This window comes from Pituophis catenifer, unplaced genomic scaffold (assembly GCF_029215685.1).
Source record: "Pituophis catenifer annectens isolate HBS135680 unplaced genomic scaffold, rPitCat1.0.hap2 SCAF_5, whole genome shotgun sequence".
NCBI lineage: Eukaryota > Metazoa > Chordata > Lepidosauria > Squamata > Colubridae > Pituophis > Pituophis catenifer.
In genome coordinates this window covers 104346555-104366127 of record NW_027256885.1, presented here as the reverse complement: position 1 = coordinate 104366127, position 19573 = coordinate 104346555, and the positions used below count along the sequence as shown (strand labels likewise).

Sequence of the window (19573 nt, the reverse complement as noted above, 5' to 3'; positions counted from 1 at the left end):
AATCATGAAAGTACCCTGAACAGTTTTTTTTTATTTTCCACTCGAAGTGCCAGTCACCGCCAGGTTCTTAATTCTGCATAATACTAATTTGTTCCTTTGCCTGCCTACTTTTCCGTTACCTGTTTGCAACAGTTTTTGCTGTCCTGCAACTACAATGCCATTTCTGCCCTACCTCATTTACCTTTGGAAAGCTATAAAGCTGTGCATCTTGGAGTGCTTTTATAGGGTTGCAAAAGAGCGTTTTGGTTCCCGTTCCCTTTAACAGTTAAGTGTGGGGGCGGGGGAGGAAGGAAATAAGCACTGCAGCCGGTCGTCTGTGCTTGGGGGTAGGGAAAGGAATTGAAAAAGAACTGGAGAGGATTGACTTTGCTTCGGAATAGAGGCGAGCATTCCCTCTGTCCATTTTACAATAGCATATGTAAAACATTTCCCTTAGTCAACGCAACGAACGCCTTCTGTAAAGGCTCCGTCCCTCGATTGTTGTTGAAGTGGCATTTAAAAATCAGACGTGTACGTGCGCGCTTATGCGAAGATATTGCGGTTCCATTGCAAACGGGGGGAGGGGAAGAAGAAAAGCTGGTTTCTTATGGCGTCACTTTAAGTTGAAGGCTCGCTGTTAACAAAGCTTCCCAACTGGAATATGTTTATTTTCTTTGTATTAGTCGCTTGCTCTGTTTGCCCCCTCCTTTCATATACATGCAGGCTTCCAAGTTTACTTCTCGCTAACATCCGAACTTCGGGGTTCCCAAAGTTCCATCACATCCGTCTGTTGGAAGAAATGTCCATCTGGGTTCAGTTCCAAGTGGGGAGAAAGACACTGGAAACAATGGAGGCTGCTTGGAAGGATGGTTTAATGGTGAACAGGACCACATGGGTTTGAAGTCCTGGGTAGCTGACCACATGGAGGAGAGAGATATTTATACCCTCTCTTGGGCCTTGCCTTAGAGCTTCCTGTTCCTGTGCAAGAAATGTGTCCTATTGGTTGTCAGACTCCCAGGGGGTGGGGATCTTAGCTAACTTTGTAGGCTGTCTGTGTCCCAGGCATGGTTGAATTTTGCTGGGTGATGCAATGAAAGGCAATTTCCTATTGTGGCTGAATGGCTTTGCCTTGAAGGATAATCCCATCATCCTGGAGTTGGGGTCTTTTGTTTCTGTTTCCTTTAAGATTTTTATTTCTCTTAGGGGAAATATTCTGCCTTTTTAATATTTCCTAGAATATTCCATTCTTCTAGGAGAGGGGTGGGTGCTAACTTTCTACAATCCCCCCTTTTTGCCAAAATATGTGGGTGGAACACACGTTATTGGCAAAAGATTAAAAATTGATCAGATCAGGGAGACTTGATGGGTGCTTTTAATTTTTCTGATGCAAAGGGGAAGGCATTGATAGAGGCAACAGAGAAGGATTCCTTCAGTGGCTCCCAAAAGGAGAGCTTTCAATCATGAAGGTCTAGCAGCCAGGGGAAAAATTCTGGAAAGAAATTTACAGTATCCAATTTTCTATGCCAATTATTTTCAGATATTAGATATCACTTTCTGTGAGCTTCCAGTCAGGTTTCACACAAGCACAAATCCCAAAATTCTTCACAGCCATGGTTTTGCCTTACATAACTACTGGCTGCCCATTTCAAGGGTTGTTTCTTGAACCTGCCCTAGGTCTTACTTTTGTGAGGCCAAATTGAAGTTAGCCAGTGTGCAATCTAGGCTACTTAGTATTTTTCAAATTGCACACAATGAGTCCTGGGACTCCTACTAATGAGACCAGTGCAACATATCCTGCTTTACTGGGCAGCATAATATGTGAGTCACAATCAGGGCTTGCGATTTCGAGATCTCTTTTCTGCTATCTCTTCAGTGAAGGAATTGCCTGAGGGGGATGCCCCTCCCCCATAGAATTGGCAGAGAGGTATGACTGCTTGGGCCTTAATGCCACAGAGCAAAAACCAACCTAGGAGAAGCTTCCTGTGGAGGTAGGTGAAGGGAATGCCTCAGTCTGATTTTGAATGGGGTGTGTGCGTGTGTATGCAGTTACTTTTACAATACAGGCAATACAAACATGCTGGTCAAATTCCCCTCTCACCAGACAAAAGTCCAAGGTGTTCAGAACTTGCTGTGCCAACCACTCCCAAATGCTATCCCTCCAAGAATCCATTTAACTGATTACAACATAAATGAGACAAGAAAGAAAACCTTACAATGAATTTCCACCCTCCCCCATAGTCTTTCCAGCTGTTTTCTGGGATTGAAAAGAGTCTTTTAGTCTTTACTTGTCCATCTCAGGGTCCTTTCATGTCTGCTGGTTGGCATTAGGCTTGGCTTGGTGGTAAGGCTGGTCAGTCAGGCTTGGGAAGGTCTGTCCCACTCTGGTTGCTGTAATGACTTTCTAGTGGAGGGCTGGATCCAAACCCAATTCCTGGCTCAATGAGTGGAAGGTCTCCTGTGGAGGCAGTATCTGGGTCGGCGTTATCTGCTTCCACAGGTTGCAGAGTCATCTGTGCAGGGCTGAAAGACATGAGAACAAGACCCCCCCCCCCTTTGTGGGTAATCCTCCCAGGAAAGGCATTGTTGAAGGATAAGAGATGGAGAGAGAGAGTGGGGGTGGGTAGATAGCTTGCAGGCAGGATTTGAGGAAGAAAAAAAATCAGTACTGCAGTTGTTGAACAGATAGACCATTTATAACAAAATGGGGACATCACAGATGAGGGGGAAAAAAGCTGCATTCACATGCTTCAGAAAAAGGATGGACAGGCTGTCTGTGTCCCAGGCTTGGTTGAATCTTGCTGGGTGATGCAATGAAAGGCAATTTCCTATTGTTGCTGAATGGCTTTGCCCTGAAGGACAATCCCATCATCCTGGAGTTGGGGTCTTTTGTTTTGTAGATAGACTGGCCCAGTCTTCTGTCTTGTAGATAAGCTGGCACCAAAATATCTGCTGTGGGCAGGGAGCTGGGGTCTTTTGTTTCTTGTGTGCGCTTTGTGGAGACTGCATGTTGTCTCATAGCTATAACAATAGGTAGTCCTTGCGTTACGACCACAATTGAGCCCAAAATTTCTGTTGCTAAACAAGACAGTTAAGTAAGTTTTGCACCATGTTACGACCTTTCTTGCCACAGTTAAGTGAATCGCTGCAGTTGTCCCAAAGGTGCTTTTTCAAGAGGCAACTGGACTTTCATGTTTTTCTTTGAAGACAATTGGCTTCATATCCAAGAAGCTTCTTCAGCTCTGACTGGATGGTGGGGAATGGAAGGATTTATACTTTTTGCAGCTGGTCATTTGTATTCTTTATTTTTGACTGAGAATCTCCATAGACAATCACTGCAGTCGTTAGTAACACGGTTAAGTGAATCTGGCTTCCCCATTGACTGCTTGTCAGGAGGTCGCAAAAGGTGATCACACGACCCTTGGACACTGCAACCATCATAAATATATGCCAGTTGCCAAGCAGCCATATTTTGATGACATGACCATGGGCATGCTGCAACGGTCATAAGTGTGAAAAACTGTCATAAGTCACTTTTTTCAGTGCCATTGTAACTTTGGTCACTAAATGAATGGTTGTAAGTCAAGGACTACCTGTATCTTGTATTATTGGAGATCGAATTTTGATCATGTGACGATGAGGATGCTGCAATTCAGGGTTGTCAAACTCCTGACTCGCGGGCCTGATGCGTCATGTGCTGGCCACGCCCACATCCGGTTTAGCGAAGGGAAAAAAAGTCCTGATGTGATGCCGCCGTGATGACGTGAGTTTGACACCCTGACTGTAATTGTAAGTGAAAAATGGTCATAAGTCACTTTCAGTACAGGTAGATTCCTCAAAGAGTAGTTTTATTGGATATATCATCTTGGCACAGGCTGGTGAAAACCGACACTGAACGTTCCTGCGGTTTTCACCTAATTAATCAGTCACATGGTCCAATCAAAGTGCCATCCGGTTACCTGGTAACTTCACTCCTCGCCGGCCACCTGTGGGAATGTCCTTGCTTCCCAGGAGAAAATAGTTTGTTTTGGCTACAAAACCTCAGCTATCTCTATTCCCCCCTCCCTATCCCTCAGCTCCAGTGTGGCAACACTGAAGCCTCAAAATGGCCTTGGTCAGGTCAGCTTCAGGGTTGACAACCATGTTACTAATTTAACAACTGCAGTGATTCACTTAACAAATGTGGCAAGAAAAGTCGTAAAATCGGGTAAAACTCGCTTAACAAATTTCTCACTCAGCAACATAAATTTTGGGCTCAATTGTCATAAATCGAGGACTACCTGTATTTTGCTTTGTGTTCCAAACAAATAGGAGAACCCAACATTTGTTGGAAGCGTGTCTTCCTATGTAAAAATGTGTAGGTATAATGTCTGTGTGTGTGCCTTCAAGTCAGTTTTTGAGTCCTGCCAACTAGTGTCGGGGGACCAGATATTTGACGGACTACCTCTTCCAGATTTCATCTGCCTTTCCTATCAAATCCAGCAGAGAGGGATTGTTACAGATTCCATCGCCAAGGTAACTACATTAGGCAGGCCCTAGGCCAGGGGTGTTAAACTCGATTTCATTGAGGGCCGCATCAGGGTTGTGTTTGACCTTGGGGGGGCCGGGGGGGGCATGGCCAGCTCAATGTCACTCATTTCGGGGTGGTGGCCCGAGCGCTCTGCCAGCGAAAACAGGCTCTTCAGCTCCGTTTTTGGCTGCGACGGCCTCCTGCAACCCTCTGCCAGTGAAAGCTCGGGAGGGCTACCCGCGGCCCTCACAAACTCCATTTTCACTGGCAGAGGCACTGTGGGCTGGTCCTTCGCTGTTTCCAGGGCAGCCCCGTGGGCCGGATGTAAGCACCCCGCAGGCCGGAACCAGCCCTCGGGCCTTGAGTTTGACACCCCTGCCCTAGGCAATGGTGCTTTTCTGCTGTGGTGCCCCCTGCTGTGGAATCTTTTCCCTGAGGTAAGGTTGGCCTCATCACTGTTGAGCTTCCGGAGGTCACTCAAGACTTGGTTATGCTAGCAGGCCTGGGGACCACAGATGGGTGAACTAGTGAACCACTGTTTTTAACATCCCTTCATCTATAATTCTTTGGTTTAGTTTGTTTTTTATAGTTGTCAATGTGTTTATTAACTTTTTAGCTCTGTTGTACGTTGCTCAGAGTCGCTTGTTTGTAAGATGGGTGGCTATATAAATTGGTTTGATAATGATGCCTATCCCAGGTCCTTGGGAAGAACTTGATAAGTGGATAAAACTGCCAAATCCAGTGTAAACATCTGGATGACTGATGAACTATAATAATCTCTACAGTTTTGTTGGCAATATATTTTGGAACTGGTTTGCTGTTGCCTACTTCCTAGGGCTGAGACAGAGCACGACTGGCCCAAGGTCATCCAGCTGGCTTCGTGCCTAAGGCAAGACTAGAACTCATGGTTTCTGGGTTTCTAGCTTTAACCACTCCCAATGCCACTGCACCAAACTGGTTCTCCTGGTATAGTGTACTGTATGACTTAAAAACAAACCACTTCATTCAGAATATGCTTGTGAAGGAATCTTTGTCTAATTAAGGTGTCCACAATGTGGACAAATATTGAGATCTTCAAACATTTCATCAAGGAATTTGTCAAGAAAGAAAGCTGTTGTTTAACATATTGGGAGGGCACTATTTTGCCATTGCCTGTCATAAAACTGACATTCAGATCATTATGAACCACGGTGGCACAGTGGTTAGAATGCAGTACTGCAGGCTGCTTCTGCTTCCTGCTGGCTGCCTGCCTGCCTGCAATTTGGCAGATCGAATCTCACCAGGCTCAAGGTTGACTCAGCCTTCCACCCTTCTGAGGTCGGTAAACTGAGGACCCAGATTGTTGGGGGCAATATGCTGACTCTGTAAACCGCTTACAGAGGACTGTAAAGCAGTGTGAAGCGGTATAGAAGTCTAAGTTCTATTGCTATTACTAATATGTTCTCACTCGTCTCTGGCAATATGCATCTTTCTTAGCCTTCTCAGATTGTAATGAAGGTTTTAAGGGGCAGTGTGTCTCAACTGCTTGCTCAGTTTTGATTTAAGTTGGGAAAAAAAATCAATACTACTGAGTTTATAATTTTTGAAAATGTTAAGTCACATAATTAGAAAATAATTTTCTTAGTTTTTGAGAAAAGCGATACTTTGTATTTAGGGTCAAGTTAAATGCAGGTGGAAATTCCCTTTTGTGAATCCTAAGAATTAAGATTCTTGACCTTTAGCAGTGGAAAAGGGAAGGCCTCTTTTCATAAACACAAAAGAAAAGAACTCCCTTGGGGTTCTTTTTCTAAAGAAATGATTGTTCTTTATGCTAGGGATTTGATTCATGATCATGGCAACTGAGGGAATTTAGGTAAGTTCAGTTTTGATTCACTTGTGGAAAATACCTTTCTGAACTGGTTTTGTTTTCAGTTTGACTTCCTGCCACCCCTGGTAAGGGTGCTTGCCTGCTTCAGTGGGCTGCCTGTGGAACATAGAGTATATGATACATATTAGCTTTCCTGGGCTCTTCCAGCATAACATTTATTGTCAGTTCCGGGACTTGAAGCACACTTGAAGATATCATGATTGAGGAATGCTGAGCTGAACAATATTTAATAAAGAAATATATTTCATTTGTTAGAATTGATATTCTTCCAATAATCAAGGAATAGCTGAAAGTGACATACGTCAGAGTTCCCCAACCTTTTTGGCTTTGCAAACTGGCGGGGAGGAGGGAGGGAAGAAGGGATGGTTCCGCGTGGTGCAGTTCCATTTGCGTGAATGGTGGGCATGTACGCCCACCGCTCACGCAAGTAGGGATGCACACGCACTCGCCCACCATTTCTGTGGCTTGGTTCCAAAAGGCCTAAGGCTTGGTAGTGGGCCATTTTTCCAAAAAAAAGGGCTGAAAAAAGCCTCAAAAACGGGACCACAAAAGCCTCAAAAATGGGCTGAAAAAAGCCTCAAAAATGGGCCAAAAAAAGTCTCAAAAACGGGCTGAAAAAAGGCCCAAAAAAGGGGAGGCCAAAAACTTTTTTTTGTTGTTTTCCTCTTCTAAATGTAGGTGCGTCTTATAGTCAGGTGCGTCTTATAGTCCGAAAAATATGGTAAGTGAAAGGCCACTTGAAGGGCACCATGTTGGAGAAAACGTTTTTATTGTACTTAACCCTTGATTAGTGATTTCACCTTTGTTCCTGCTTCATATCCCTTCACCATTTTTGGCATTTCGGAAGATGCTTGCATTTCTGTACATGTTGGGCTTGGATATTATACTAATTTGGATAGGAAATCTGTCATTGTTAATTGTCTCTGATGAATAGGTTTATACAGGCTCTCTGTATCTGACAAAAATGTACATAACAAATGACTTGTTTCTGTTTTGACAATTCTACACTTCTAAATTTTATCTGCTTGGTTTTTTTAGGCTGCTCTTTGGCAAAGCAGAAAAACCCAGCAGAGCTGGCCTCTGCAACGGGAAAGTCTGGACTTTCCAACTCTCTGTGCTGAATGGCTACTATGGCACCCGCTCTCACTGATGCAGCAACTGAAGCTCACCACATCCCGTTCAAAGTGGCTGCCCCATCCTCCTCCCTGTCTCCTGGTAGTGTGGACAAAAATGGCAATACCAACAACATCCTTGTTGCTGCTAATGGCACTAAAAGAAAAGCTGAGGATTCCAGTCTAGATTTCCGAAATAATTCTACAAAAGAAGACCTGGGAAAGCTGCAGCCCTTGGTAGCATCTTATCTCTGTTCAGATGTAACATCTCCTCCAAAGGAATCCTTGAAACTGCAAGGAGTCTTCAACAAGCAGACAGTCCTTAAATCTCATTCTCTGTTGACTCATCCTTTCTTAAAAACTAGTGACCTGTTAGGAAGGTCTCCAGTGTTGGAGATTTCCTTGGAAAACCTAAAAACCATGAGTACAAGTAATCAGACACCTTTGCCACAAACACCTGTCAATGGCTTGGCTAAAAAATTAGCTAAGACTAACAGCTCTGACCATGAAAGCTCTGTTTCACTTAATGGTGGGAAGAGCACACCATCTTCTTTGACTCTCCAGGATGTTGATTCAAATAGACCTGGGGGTTCTGATTTGGAGGACCTGAAGTCTGGTTTGAGCAGTTGCACTCTACCACATAAAAGCCCAGTTGCAGAGCATGCTGCCCCATTTACCAAAAATGGCACGGAAAATAAACATGATCACAGTTCCTCAGAGCAGCAGTGTGGACTTGAAGAGGGTGGGGAGAACATCTTGCTTTTGTTATCTGGAATGCCTGTTTGTTCTGAGCTTGGAAGCAGTAAGCCAGAGGAACAGAAGATCTCTCTGCCAAACAGTTCCTTTAGCACTCTAGATTCAGATATGAGGACAAAGTTGCTATTGCGGAGGCAGGTAGACATTGAGAATCGTGCTCACAGGCTGCAAAAGCGGCTGCAGGTGGTACAGGTCAAGCAGGTGGAGCGGCACATTCAGCAACAGCTTGGTGGATTTTTAGAAAAAACACTAAGTAAGTTGCCTGCTTTGGATTCCTTGAAACACCGGAGTCAGGTAATACTGACCTGCAAGGCAGAAGCAACTCTGAGAAAAGCTGCAAATAAGACAAATGCCTCAGAAGGACTGAGCAACTTCATAAAAAGTGACTCTATCTCAGAAGAGTTACAGAGGTTTACTGCCAGTGGGATGGCTAACCTGCAATGTTGTGAGGAAGCATTTGATTCTGATGTCACGGACAGCAGCTCCGGTGGAGAGTCTGATATTGAAGAAGAGGAACTGACCAAAGCAGACACAGAACAGCACCATGTACCTTTGTGAGTAACATCAAGTGTTATTTTCTGTACAGTTTTTAATACTCTGCTTTTCAAACAAGTTTTGTCTCACATCACTGTTGTTTTAAAGTACAGTTAAAACAAGGAGCAAGCAAACTGCAATAACAAATTCGTTTTAGAAGTGGAAAGTCTCTTTGTGTCTCAGTTATGTTAGGTGTGTAATTTACCTAAAATAGGTTTCCTGCAATAGAAAGGTTATTTATTGGTGATAGATAGTAACTTACATAAATTATGCTTGCTTGAAGAAAATAACCCGCTTTAACTATTATTGTGGCTGAGAATGGCCAAGCATCCTCATTGCTTTTTAACTAAAAGAATCCAACCCATAGTTTTATTCTATGATGGGACTATGGGTAATAGCTAAGAATTTACCTACAAATAAATGATTCAGGACAAGGCAGAAGCTGTTGCACTGCAAGTTGTTCACACTTCTTTTAGCTGCCCATAGTTTGTCCCAAGAGGGCCCCGTTCACACATGTCCTTTATCCATGGTCTATGTATGGTTTATTAAACCATATATTCTGTTTTTGCAAAATAATCTCTGATTTGCCAACCACTGGAATCACAACATGCTAAATCAAATCATGATTACATTATGACTTTGTGAAGTAGAGTGTTTGGAGATTGACTTCAGCATCTAAAATTACCTTATTTATTTCACTGGATGTTCTGAAATGTAAGAGAACTTGATCATGGCCTGAATTCCAGTCATATCATGAGAGGACAAAGTTGAAGAAGGGTGATCTACAGTCTGTGAGAACCCAGAATACAATCTTCTGATTAGAAATTAGGTGCATTTTAGGCAATAAAGATGAAACTTTACATATTGTAAGTGTGAAATTGCTCCTTTTGGGGTTACAGTAGCTGTAGATTTTAAACATGAATAGACACAACCAAGCCTAATCTAGCAAGTACTGTTTTGTGACAGCTGACCAAGTGCTTAATTTTATTTGATTGAAATGAACAGAAGCTATCTGTGTGAAAATAGAGACAGGTCTTTACAGTGCTTTGAAACAAGTCTACTGGCCACTATTACAGTGAGGGGTTCTTGGTGCTCCTGAGCTTGGTTGTTTTCTTGCAGATGTTTCATTACCCAAACAAGGTAGCATCATCAGTGCTGGGTTTTGCTCACAGTTTACATTCTAGTGGTTTGCTGGTGGCCAAGATAACAGAATAACAGTTGGAAGGGACCTTGGAGGTTTTCTAGTCCTCCAACCCCCTGCTTGGGCAGGAGACCCTAAACCATTCCAGACAAGTGGTTGTCCAGTCTCTTTCTTTCTTATTTATTTATTTATTTATTTATTTATTTATTTATTTATTTTTTATTTATTTTTTATTTATTTATTTATTTATTTATTTATTTATTTATTTATTTTAAATTTATATACCGCCCTTCTCCCTGAGGACTCAGGGCGGTGTACAGCCAGAATTAAAAAACATAAAATACAAATATTAAAAAACAATTAAAATATATATAAATTTGGCCCAAAATTAAAAATACAAACCAATTAAAACATTTAAAATTTCTTCTTAAGCCAGCCCGGCTTGCTGGAAAAAGTGGGTTTTAAGGGCACGGCGGAAGGCACTAAGGTCTTGGATTCTCCTTATCTCTGGGGGCAACTGATTCCAGAGGGTAGGTGCCCCCACAGAGAAGGTCCTCCCCCTGGGGGTCACCAGCCTACATTGATTGGCTGATGGCACCCTGAGGAGGCCCTCTCTGTGGGAGCGCACGGGACGATGGGAGGTCGTCGGTAGCAGCAGGCGGTCTCGAAGATAGCTAGGCCCGATGCCATGGAACGCTTTAAAGGTGATAACCAACACCTTGAAGCGCACCCGGAAGACCACTGGGAGCCAGTGCAGCTCGCGCAGGAGCGGTGTTACATGGGAGCGCCATGCTGCTCCCGTCACTACCCGTGCTGCTGCATTCTGGACCAGTTGGAGCCTCCGGGTGCTCTTCAAGGGGAGCCCCATGTAGAGAGCGTTGCAGTAGTCAAGGCGAGAGGTGACGAGGGCATGAGTGACTGTGCACAGGGAATCCCGATCAAGAAAGGGCCGCAACTGGCGAATCAGGCGAACCTGACAAAAGGTCCCCCTGGTTACAGCTGTCAGATGTTCCTCCAAGGACAGCTGCATATCCAGGAGGACTCCCAGATTGCGAGCCCTTTCTGTGGGGGCCAAAGACTCGCCCCCAATAGTCAGTGATGGAGTCAACTGACTATATCGGGATGCCGGGAGCCACAGCCACTCAGTATTGAAAGGGTTGAGCTTGAGCCTGTTCCTCCCCATCCAGATCCGCACAGCCTCCAGGCACTGGGACATCACTTCAAGGGCATCATTGGGGTGGCCTGGGGTGGAGATGTACAGCTGGGTGTCATCAGCGTACTGGTGGTATCTCACCCCGAAGCCATGGATGATCTCACCCAGCGGCTTTACATAAATGTTGAACAGAAGGGGAGAGAGGACCGATCCCTGCGGCACTCCACAGATGAGAGGCCTCGAGGTTGACCTCTGCCCCCCTGCCAACACAAACTGCAACCGGTCGGAGAGAAAGGAGGAGAACCACCGCAACACGGTGCCTCCCACCCCCAACTCTTCCAGCCGGTGCTGCATGATACCATGGTCGATGGTATCAAAAGCCGCTGAGAGATCTAACAGGACCAGAACAGAGGAGCAACCCCTGTCCCGAACCCTCCAGAGATCATCAACCAACGCGACCAATGCCGTTTCCGTGCTGTGCCCAGACCTGAAACCTGACTGGAACGGATCTAGATAAGATGTTTCCTCCAGGAATTGTGGGAACTGTCGCGCAACCACACTCTCCACAACCTTCGCCATGAAGCGAAGGTTGGAGACAGGACGGTAGTTGGCCAATATTGCTGGATCCAGGGAAGGCTTCTTGAGGAGAGGCCTCACCACCGCCTCCTTCAAGGCAGCGGGGAAGTGGCCCTCACTCAGCGAAGCGTTGATAACACCCTGGAGCCAGCCTCGTGTAACCTCCCGGGAAGCCAGTACCAACCTGGAGGGACACGGGTCCAGTAAACATGTGGCCGCACTAAGTCTCCCCAAAATCCTGTCCACATCATCGGGAGTCACAGCGTCAAACTCCTCCCAGATAACATTCTCAAGACTTCCTCGTCACTCTGCCCTGATCTACCCAGTTAGAGTCCAAATCCCCCCCGGATCTGAGCGATTTTGTCATACAGGTATTGTCCAAAATCCTCCGCCCTGCCTTCCAAGGGATCCTCCCACACTCCCAGATGGAGCAGGGAGCGGGTCACCCTAAACAGGGCGGCCGGACGATTCCCTGATGACGCAATAGAGGCGGAAAAGTAATTAAACTTTGCCGTCTTTATCGCCACTAGGTAGGTCTTAATATGCGACCTTACCAGTGTTTGATCAGATTCAGCGAGACTGGCCCTCCAACCGCTCTCCAGGCGTCTTTTCCGGCGCTTCATTTCCCTCAGTTCCTCGGTGAACCAAGGAGCCGCACGGGATCGGCACCGGGTCAGAGGCCGCAAAGGCACGACTTGGTCCAAGGCCCCACCAGCCGCCCAATCCCAGGCGGCTACCAGGTCCTCGGCCGAGTCATGTGCTAGAACCTCAGGAAATGGCCCAAGCTCCATCTGGAACCTCTCAGGATCCATCAGGCGCCTGGGGCGGATCCATCTAATTGGATCCGCCTCCCTGCGGCGGGGGGCAGTGGTTCGAAGATCTAGGCGAAGGAGTGAGTGGTCTGTCCATGACAAGGGTTCCATGTCTATATCCCCAATAAGACCACTCAACCACTGGCCAGAGACAAAAATCAGGTCCAGAGTGTGACCTCCCCTGTGAGTAGGGCCATGAACTAACTGGGTCAGGTCCATGGCCGTCATGGAAGCCATGAACTCCCGAGCCACCTCAGACGTTTCACCAACGGATGGCAAGTTGAAATCACCCATGACTAAAAGCCTGGGTGTATCTACTGCCACCGTGGCTATCACGTCGAGTAGCTCAGGTAGGGCTGTTGCCACGCGGCAGGGAGCCAGGTACGTAAGCAACAAGCCCATCTCAACCCCATGACCCCACCTCACAAGGAGGGACTCACATCCGGCTATCTGAGGCACAGTGGTCTCCCTCGGACCCAGATCCTCGTTAATAATAACCGCCACCCCCCCGCCCCTCCCCTGGGCCCTCGGCTGATGGAATGCTCTGAAGCCTGGTGGGCACATTTCGACCAGAGGGATGCTGCCCTCCGGGCCCAACCAGGTCTCCGTAATACCCGCCAGGTCCGCTCCTCCCTCTTGAAAAAGATCGTGAATGAGGGGGGCCTTATTTACCACGGACCTGGCGTTGCACAGCATCAGCCGAAGGCCCAGATCCTGAGTATCTAAGCCACCTAGTGTCCGAGCGGAGCCTTGGGGACCGGGGCAAGCAATTGCTCTCAGATAGCAAGTGCGAGCCCCCGACACATGATATGGTCCCCTGCTCCCGCCATATCTGCCCCTCCCATTCACCGTGCTGATGGAAAATTCCTCCTCCGGATAGTCCTCCAGCCCCTCCCCAATCCCTCGACCTGCACCCTCCAAACCGTCCCCCTGTGCTGGGCTCGGCTCTGACCCTAGTGGGTTCGTCCCCCCAAACCCCTTGGTCTTCCTCCCGGTTCCCCTTAAAAAATCATTATTCCCACCCCTTAAAAATTTCATTAAAAATTTACGTAGAAAACCCCTCAACCCCCTCTTCGCTGCATGCCATCTCTCGGGGTTCCAAGACCCGTCATCAAGATAGGCCCTCGATAACATGGAGGGCCAGGCCTGCGAGAGGGGGGAGTCTCGCAGTGCGAAGAGATCAGCGGATGAATACATCTTAAGGTTCCAAAAGTCTGTCTGGGGAAGATGGAAAGAGGCCAAGGATTCTTAATGATGGTTTAAAAAAAGTCCAGGGGAGAGAGTCCACCATTTCGGCCGGGGGTCAAACCGGACTCCACTGTCCTCCCACGACAGTGGAGAGGAGTCTCAGGCAGCTGTCCCAGAGGGCAATGACCCGGTCACCCTCTCACGGTGGCCAGTGTCAGCAGGTCTTATACAGTGGCAGCTGCAACAAGATGACTCCCTCGGTGCCCCCGCCCAGGCTCACATCTCTCCTCACAGCAAGTGGATGTTAATGTCAATAGGGCCGATGGAATTGCCGGAAACCGGAGGTCAGCTGTGGGCATAAAAGGAGCTATTAAGTCTGGGTGCAAGAAAAATCTGGTCGGGGAGATAGTAATCCAGGCCGCGCCCACAAACCAGGCCGTGGCGGAAAAAAGAAAGAGGGAAGGAAGGGGTGTGTGGAGACAAACCAAGAGGGGGCGGGACAGTCCACACCATCTTCCAGCTCTTCCCAGCTCCCCCAGTCTCCACCAGATCTTCTTCCCTCCCTTAACTCCCAGATCTTCAATAAAGCCTCCAACCAGAGAGCTCCAAATCGATGGTTTGCACTCTCTCCCTCACAGCTGACAATAGACCTAGTTTGTAGAGGTCTAGATTCGAAGAGATTCAGGCGGGGCCCGGCAGTCCTCCCTCGGCGTCGCCCCAGCGGACAGCATTTTATTCGTCGCCACCGCAGTCCTACGTCACCATCGCTGCTGGTAGCCTTCCCTTCGGGGGGGGGATGCTCCACCATCATCTCCGTACCCCCCCCCGCCGTTCCGGCCCTTGCTGGGGGGACATCGAGGTGAAAGAAATGCCGCCCCAATGCCGTCCCAACGCCGTCCCCCGCCGCTGCTAGTTCTTCCAAGGGGGGGGGCAGCGACGCTCCAGCCCTTGCTGGGGGACATTGAGGCGAAAGAAACGCCGCCCCAACGCCGTCCCAACGCCGTCCCCGCCGCTGCTAGTTCTTCCAAGGGGGGGGGCAGCGACGCTCCAGCCCTTGCTGGGGGACATTGAGGCAAAAGAAACGCCGCCCCAACGCCGTCCCCGCCGCTGCTAGTTCTTCCAAGGGGGGGCAGCGACGCTCCAACACTCCATCGCCATCGCCACCACACCCCCACCCCCATTTCGGCCGTCACAAGGGGACCGCTGGGGAGACGCCAAGGCAGGAAGCACCGCCCGGCCGTACCTGAACCTCCCGTCAGCGTCGCCATAATCCCACGGCGCTCTTCGGGTCCAAACGGCCACATGAGTGACCCAGGACAGCCGAAAAGATCACAACAGGCTGTCCTCAGTATTCTCTTGCTGGGCCGGGGCTCATAGATAGAAAATTCAGCCCTCGAAGAATCCAAAACGGCCCTACATTGCCCCAGGCTTCAGGAGCCTCAGTCACAAACCGCCATCTTCGGGCATGCGCAGAGGGGAGGGGCTTCTTAAAAGCCTCCAGTGATAGAGCATCCACAACATCTGAATGCAAGCTGTTCCACTGGGTAACTGTTTTCACTGTTAGGAAATTTCTCCTTGTTTCTACGTTGCTTCTCTCCTTGATTAGTTTCCATCCATTGTTTCTTGTCTTGCCTTCTGGTTGCTTTGGAAAATAAGTTGACCCACTCTTCTTTGTGGCAGCTTCTCAAATATTGGAACACTGCTATCATGTCACCCCAGTCCTTCTTTTCACTAGACTAGACATACCCTATTCCTGTAATGGTTCTTCATATGTTTTAGCCTCCTGGCACCTAATCATTCTTGTTGCTCTTTTCTGCACTCTTTCCAGAGACTCAACATCTTTTTTTATAATGTGACCAAAACTGAATGCAGTATTCCAAATGTGTTACTAAGGCTTGATAAAGCAGTACTAATACTTCACGTGATCTTGATTCTATCCCTCTGTTAATGCAACCTAGGATTGCATTGGCTTTTTTGGCTGCTGCAACACACTGCTGGCTCATACTTAAGTGATATGTCCATCTATGTCCACTATGACTCCAAGCTCCCTCTCACAGTTACTATTTTTGAGCCAGGTCTCACCTAATCTGTAGCTGTACATTTGGTTTTTCTTGTCTAATTGAAAACCTTACTAATATGGAAGCTATATTAGGCCGGAAGCTCCAATGCTGCCACTTACGTTCTCCTTCAAGGTCCCAGGAGTGGCCAAGAATGGGTTGAATCGTTTGTTTCCTGTTGAGACCGAGTTGTCTGTTTCTTTTAGCCACGCCTCCTGCCTCCACCTTGCTGCCCCAGTTTCGGCTTGGTCTTAACCTGAACGAGACGTTTCAAAGCATTCCTGGTCACTTTTGATCTTCAGGATCGTGAGCTTTGTAATTTTTTCTTATTTTCTGTTGATTTTAAAGATTAAAAGAGGCGGCTGGCTTTTAAAGCTGCGGCTTGCCACCGTGTGTTAGTGATCAGCTCTTAAAATAAGGGCTGGACAACTGCGGGCTCACAGTTGCCAGCAGCCGATTGCTAGGAGCAGGAAACTGGTGGGATCGTCGGTTTTCCTTCCTGGGGGCCATTATCGGCCTGAATTGAGGAAGAGGGGAGAATGAAGTTTCCCAGGCCTCAAAAGCCTGGCATTTGAGCAAATTGCTCGCTTTGGACCCGGGGAAGAGCTTCGGACTCTCAGTTTCCACAGCGGAGCTGGGTGAGTCCTTGCGGGCCCATTTTCCTCGCTGGAGCGAGAGGGAGTCCCTGCCTAGTTTTGGCTAGGCATACTCAGTGGCAGTGGCCTCAGGAGAGGCATGGAGTCCCTACCCAGCGGCTACTGGGCATACCTAAGAGCCACAGCCTCAGTGGAGGCCATTGGAGTCCCTGCTTAGTTTCGGCTAGGCACACTCAGATTTCCCTGCTAGCCTGATTGGCTTTAAGTCCCTGCCTGGTCTCGGCTAGGTATACTGATTGCAGGAGGTTTTGGGCTACAGGAGTCTGCAGTTTGTAACGGCTGCATTTTTCAAATTGCAAAATGGCAGGAAGAGCTGCTGGGCATAGAGCCAAGAAGCAAGGTTACAGTAATTTGAATCTGGCGACTAATGCTGCAATGCTTCCAGAGGCCACTCCCCAAACTGGGGCCCAAGGGAAGCAAAAGCATTCCAAAGCTTCTGAAAAAGATGCCAGCAGAAGACATAAGGCTCTGGAAAAACAATTTCACAGAGCAGAGAAAGATCAATCCCAACACGCCCATTCTAGGGCTGAACAGGGTACTTCTCGCCCAGTTTCTTCTTCCTCTGAGAGATTGCTGACTATTCAGCCTGTAATTGCTCCGCCCTTGTCACCAGAGGGTGCAAGTGAGGCTTCCTTTAACTTGTCTCCTAATACTAATGATTCTCTTGTGCGAGATTCTGTTTTCTGCCCAGCTTCTGCGGCTGCTGCTGCTGCTGCTGCAACTCAACATTCCGCTCCTCGAAGAGAAGTGTCAGCGACCTTCACACCGACGGCAGCTGGTTTGAGACAAGGTGAGGCCTATGCTTCTGATTTACCTGCTGATCTCAAATTGCTCATTGTGCAAACTGTTTCTCAGGCAACTGAGCAGTATCCCCAGGCCTGTAGCCCTTCCAGTGGAGGCTCTCACCAGTCTTCCTCATGGAGAGCATTTGTGAAGGGACCTGTCTTACAGGCAGGAGTCCCAATCGCAGGCTGAATCTTCTGATGGCGAAGATTCACTTATACAAGAGGGGAGTCAAGGAGAGGTGGATTTGTCGGAGGATGAAGGGTTAACACCTGATGTGCTGGCCTTTTCCGGCCTCTTTCCTCCTGCCATGTTTAAATCTCTTCTGCACAAGGCACGTGTGACAGCAGGGATGGGGTTAGATCCCTGTCTCAGTTCACCAGGACCTACAAATCCCAGTGACCTCCTTTTCTCCAAGCCGGCCACTGTACAGGAGGATGTTCCAGCTCCACAGTTGTTCATTGATGTGGTGCAACAACAATGGGCGCTACCAGCATCCTTCCCAACACCTGGCGGTCTTCACCATCGGTTTTACCAGCTGGCGCCAGCATTGGGAAACCAACTGCTCTTGCCCACGGTAGATTCACCAGTGGCATCTCTGGTCTCGCTGTCATTGGTATCTGGCGATATAGCGGAGGGACTGAAACCAGAGGATAAAAAAGTGGAATTGATATTGTGCAAGGCGCACCAGTCCTCAGCCTGGGTGATTAAAGCCGCATCTGCAGCCTCATTTTTTAATCGCACTTCGTTACTGTGGTTGCAGCAGATGCAACAGAGGGTTCCACCCAGTGAAACCAGGCTCCACCAGGACCTGAATAAATTGATTGCAGCAACACAATTTTCTGCAGATGCAACATTAGCTGCGGCTAAGTATGCTTCTCGATCTTTGGCCTCCTCCATCATATCAAGGAGGATGCTCTGGCTCCGCAATTGGCAGGTGGATGCCAAGTCCAAATGGCGGCTGGCCTCGGCTCCTTATACAGCGGGCTCCCTCTTCGGGGAGGCTCTGGAGCCTGTACTAGTTGAGAATAAGGATAAGAGAAAGGTCCTGCCATCCTTCCTTAAGAGGGGCGAGAGGCGCACGACTCCATATTATCGCAGGTCGTCATATCGGCCTGATTCCAGTTCTTCCTTTCAACAGTCTCAAACGACCTTTTCCTCAACGTTCTGACTGCCAAACGGATAGGACAGGGTTTTGCACCCAGCCTAGGCAGACCCTCCAGAGCAAACGGCCCTTTCGAGGGGCAGGAGGTTGCGCCTTTTGTAGACCATGATGACTGCATGCCAAGCGCATCCATTGGTGGCCGATTGGCTCTTTTTGCACCTCAATGGGAGATGATCACGAGCGACCTCTGGGTCCTCAATTCAGTGAGGCTCGGCCTCAGCTTGGACTTCCTCTCCCTTCCTCCAAATCACTTTGTCAGCTGCCCGGTATCCCGAAGCAGCGAAAAAGAAGGTCTCCTGGAAGCCGCCATCCAGCATTTGCTGGAAATCCAAACAATCAAGGCGGTTCCAGAGGGCCAGATGGGTCGGGCGTTTTACTCCACCCTGTTTATGGTTCCAAAGTCTTCGGGGGGATGGAGAGCAATTCTAAATCTAAAAAAAAAAAATTTATCTGGTCTACAAAAGGTTCAAAATGAATTCCCTAACCACCATCCTAGAGGGAATTTGGGGAGGGCGACTTCCTGGCATCTATCAACCTTACGGAGGCTTACCTCCATGTGCCAATCCTCCCGGCACATCGTCAGTATCTCTGCTTCTGCTTCAAACAGTCTCATACAGGGCCTTGCCCTTCGGACTAGCGTCGGCGCCCCAGGCCTTCACCAAGGTTCTGCTGGCATTAGCGCCTTATCTACGATCAATTCCTATTAGTCTACAATGCTATTTGGATGACATTCTTGTGCAAGTGTCCTCCTTCGAGGAGACCAGGGAGGCGTTGCAGACAACAATCACCGTTTTATGACAGCACGGGTTCTCTGTGAACTTTCCAAAGAGTCAGCTGGTTCTGGCCACGAGACTCTTACACTTGGGGAAGGAAATCGACACCAGGCTGGGACGGGTCTTCCTTTCCCAGGACCGCAAGGACAATCTGACATCCCTGCTCAGACAGGTAAGAGCAGAGCATCGGGTCCCCATTGCCCTATTAGCACAACTGTTGGAGATGTTTGTGTCATGCATCTTGATAGTGCCTTGGGCTCGGCTGCACGCAAGAACCCTTCACTGGTTCCTGCTCCCATACCAACAGTCAGGCAACAGCAGCTCTTGGACCAAGGTATGTGTTCCCCCAGGGGTGTTGCTCTCCCTCAAGTGGTGGATGTCTCCAGCACTGGACAAGGGCTGTCTCTTCCGGGAGCCCAGTCGCATCACGATAACATCAGATGCCAGCCTCTTTGGCTGGGGGGGGGGCTCATCTTCAGGGCCACATGGCTCAGGGCTGCTGGACCCCAGTGGA

General features: G+C 48.3%; 1 protein-coding gene across 1 annotated transcript in view; it reads left to right on the top strand.

The window, feature by feature from the left end:
- The first annotated feature begins 7431 nt into the window (after positions 1-7431).
- The window catches only part of KANSL1 (KAT8 regulatory NSL complex subunit 1), a 518506-nt gene continuing 506364 nt past the window's right edge, over positions 7432-19573 (top strand). The window contains exon 1 of the mRNA XM_070944495.1: positions 7432-8775. Coding sequence (XP_070800596.1) covers positions 7475-8775 — 1301 coding nt within the window. The 5' untranslated portion in view covers positions 7432-7474. The remainder of the gene's footprint in view (positions 8776-19573) is intronic.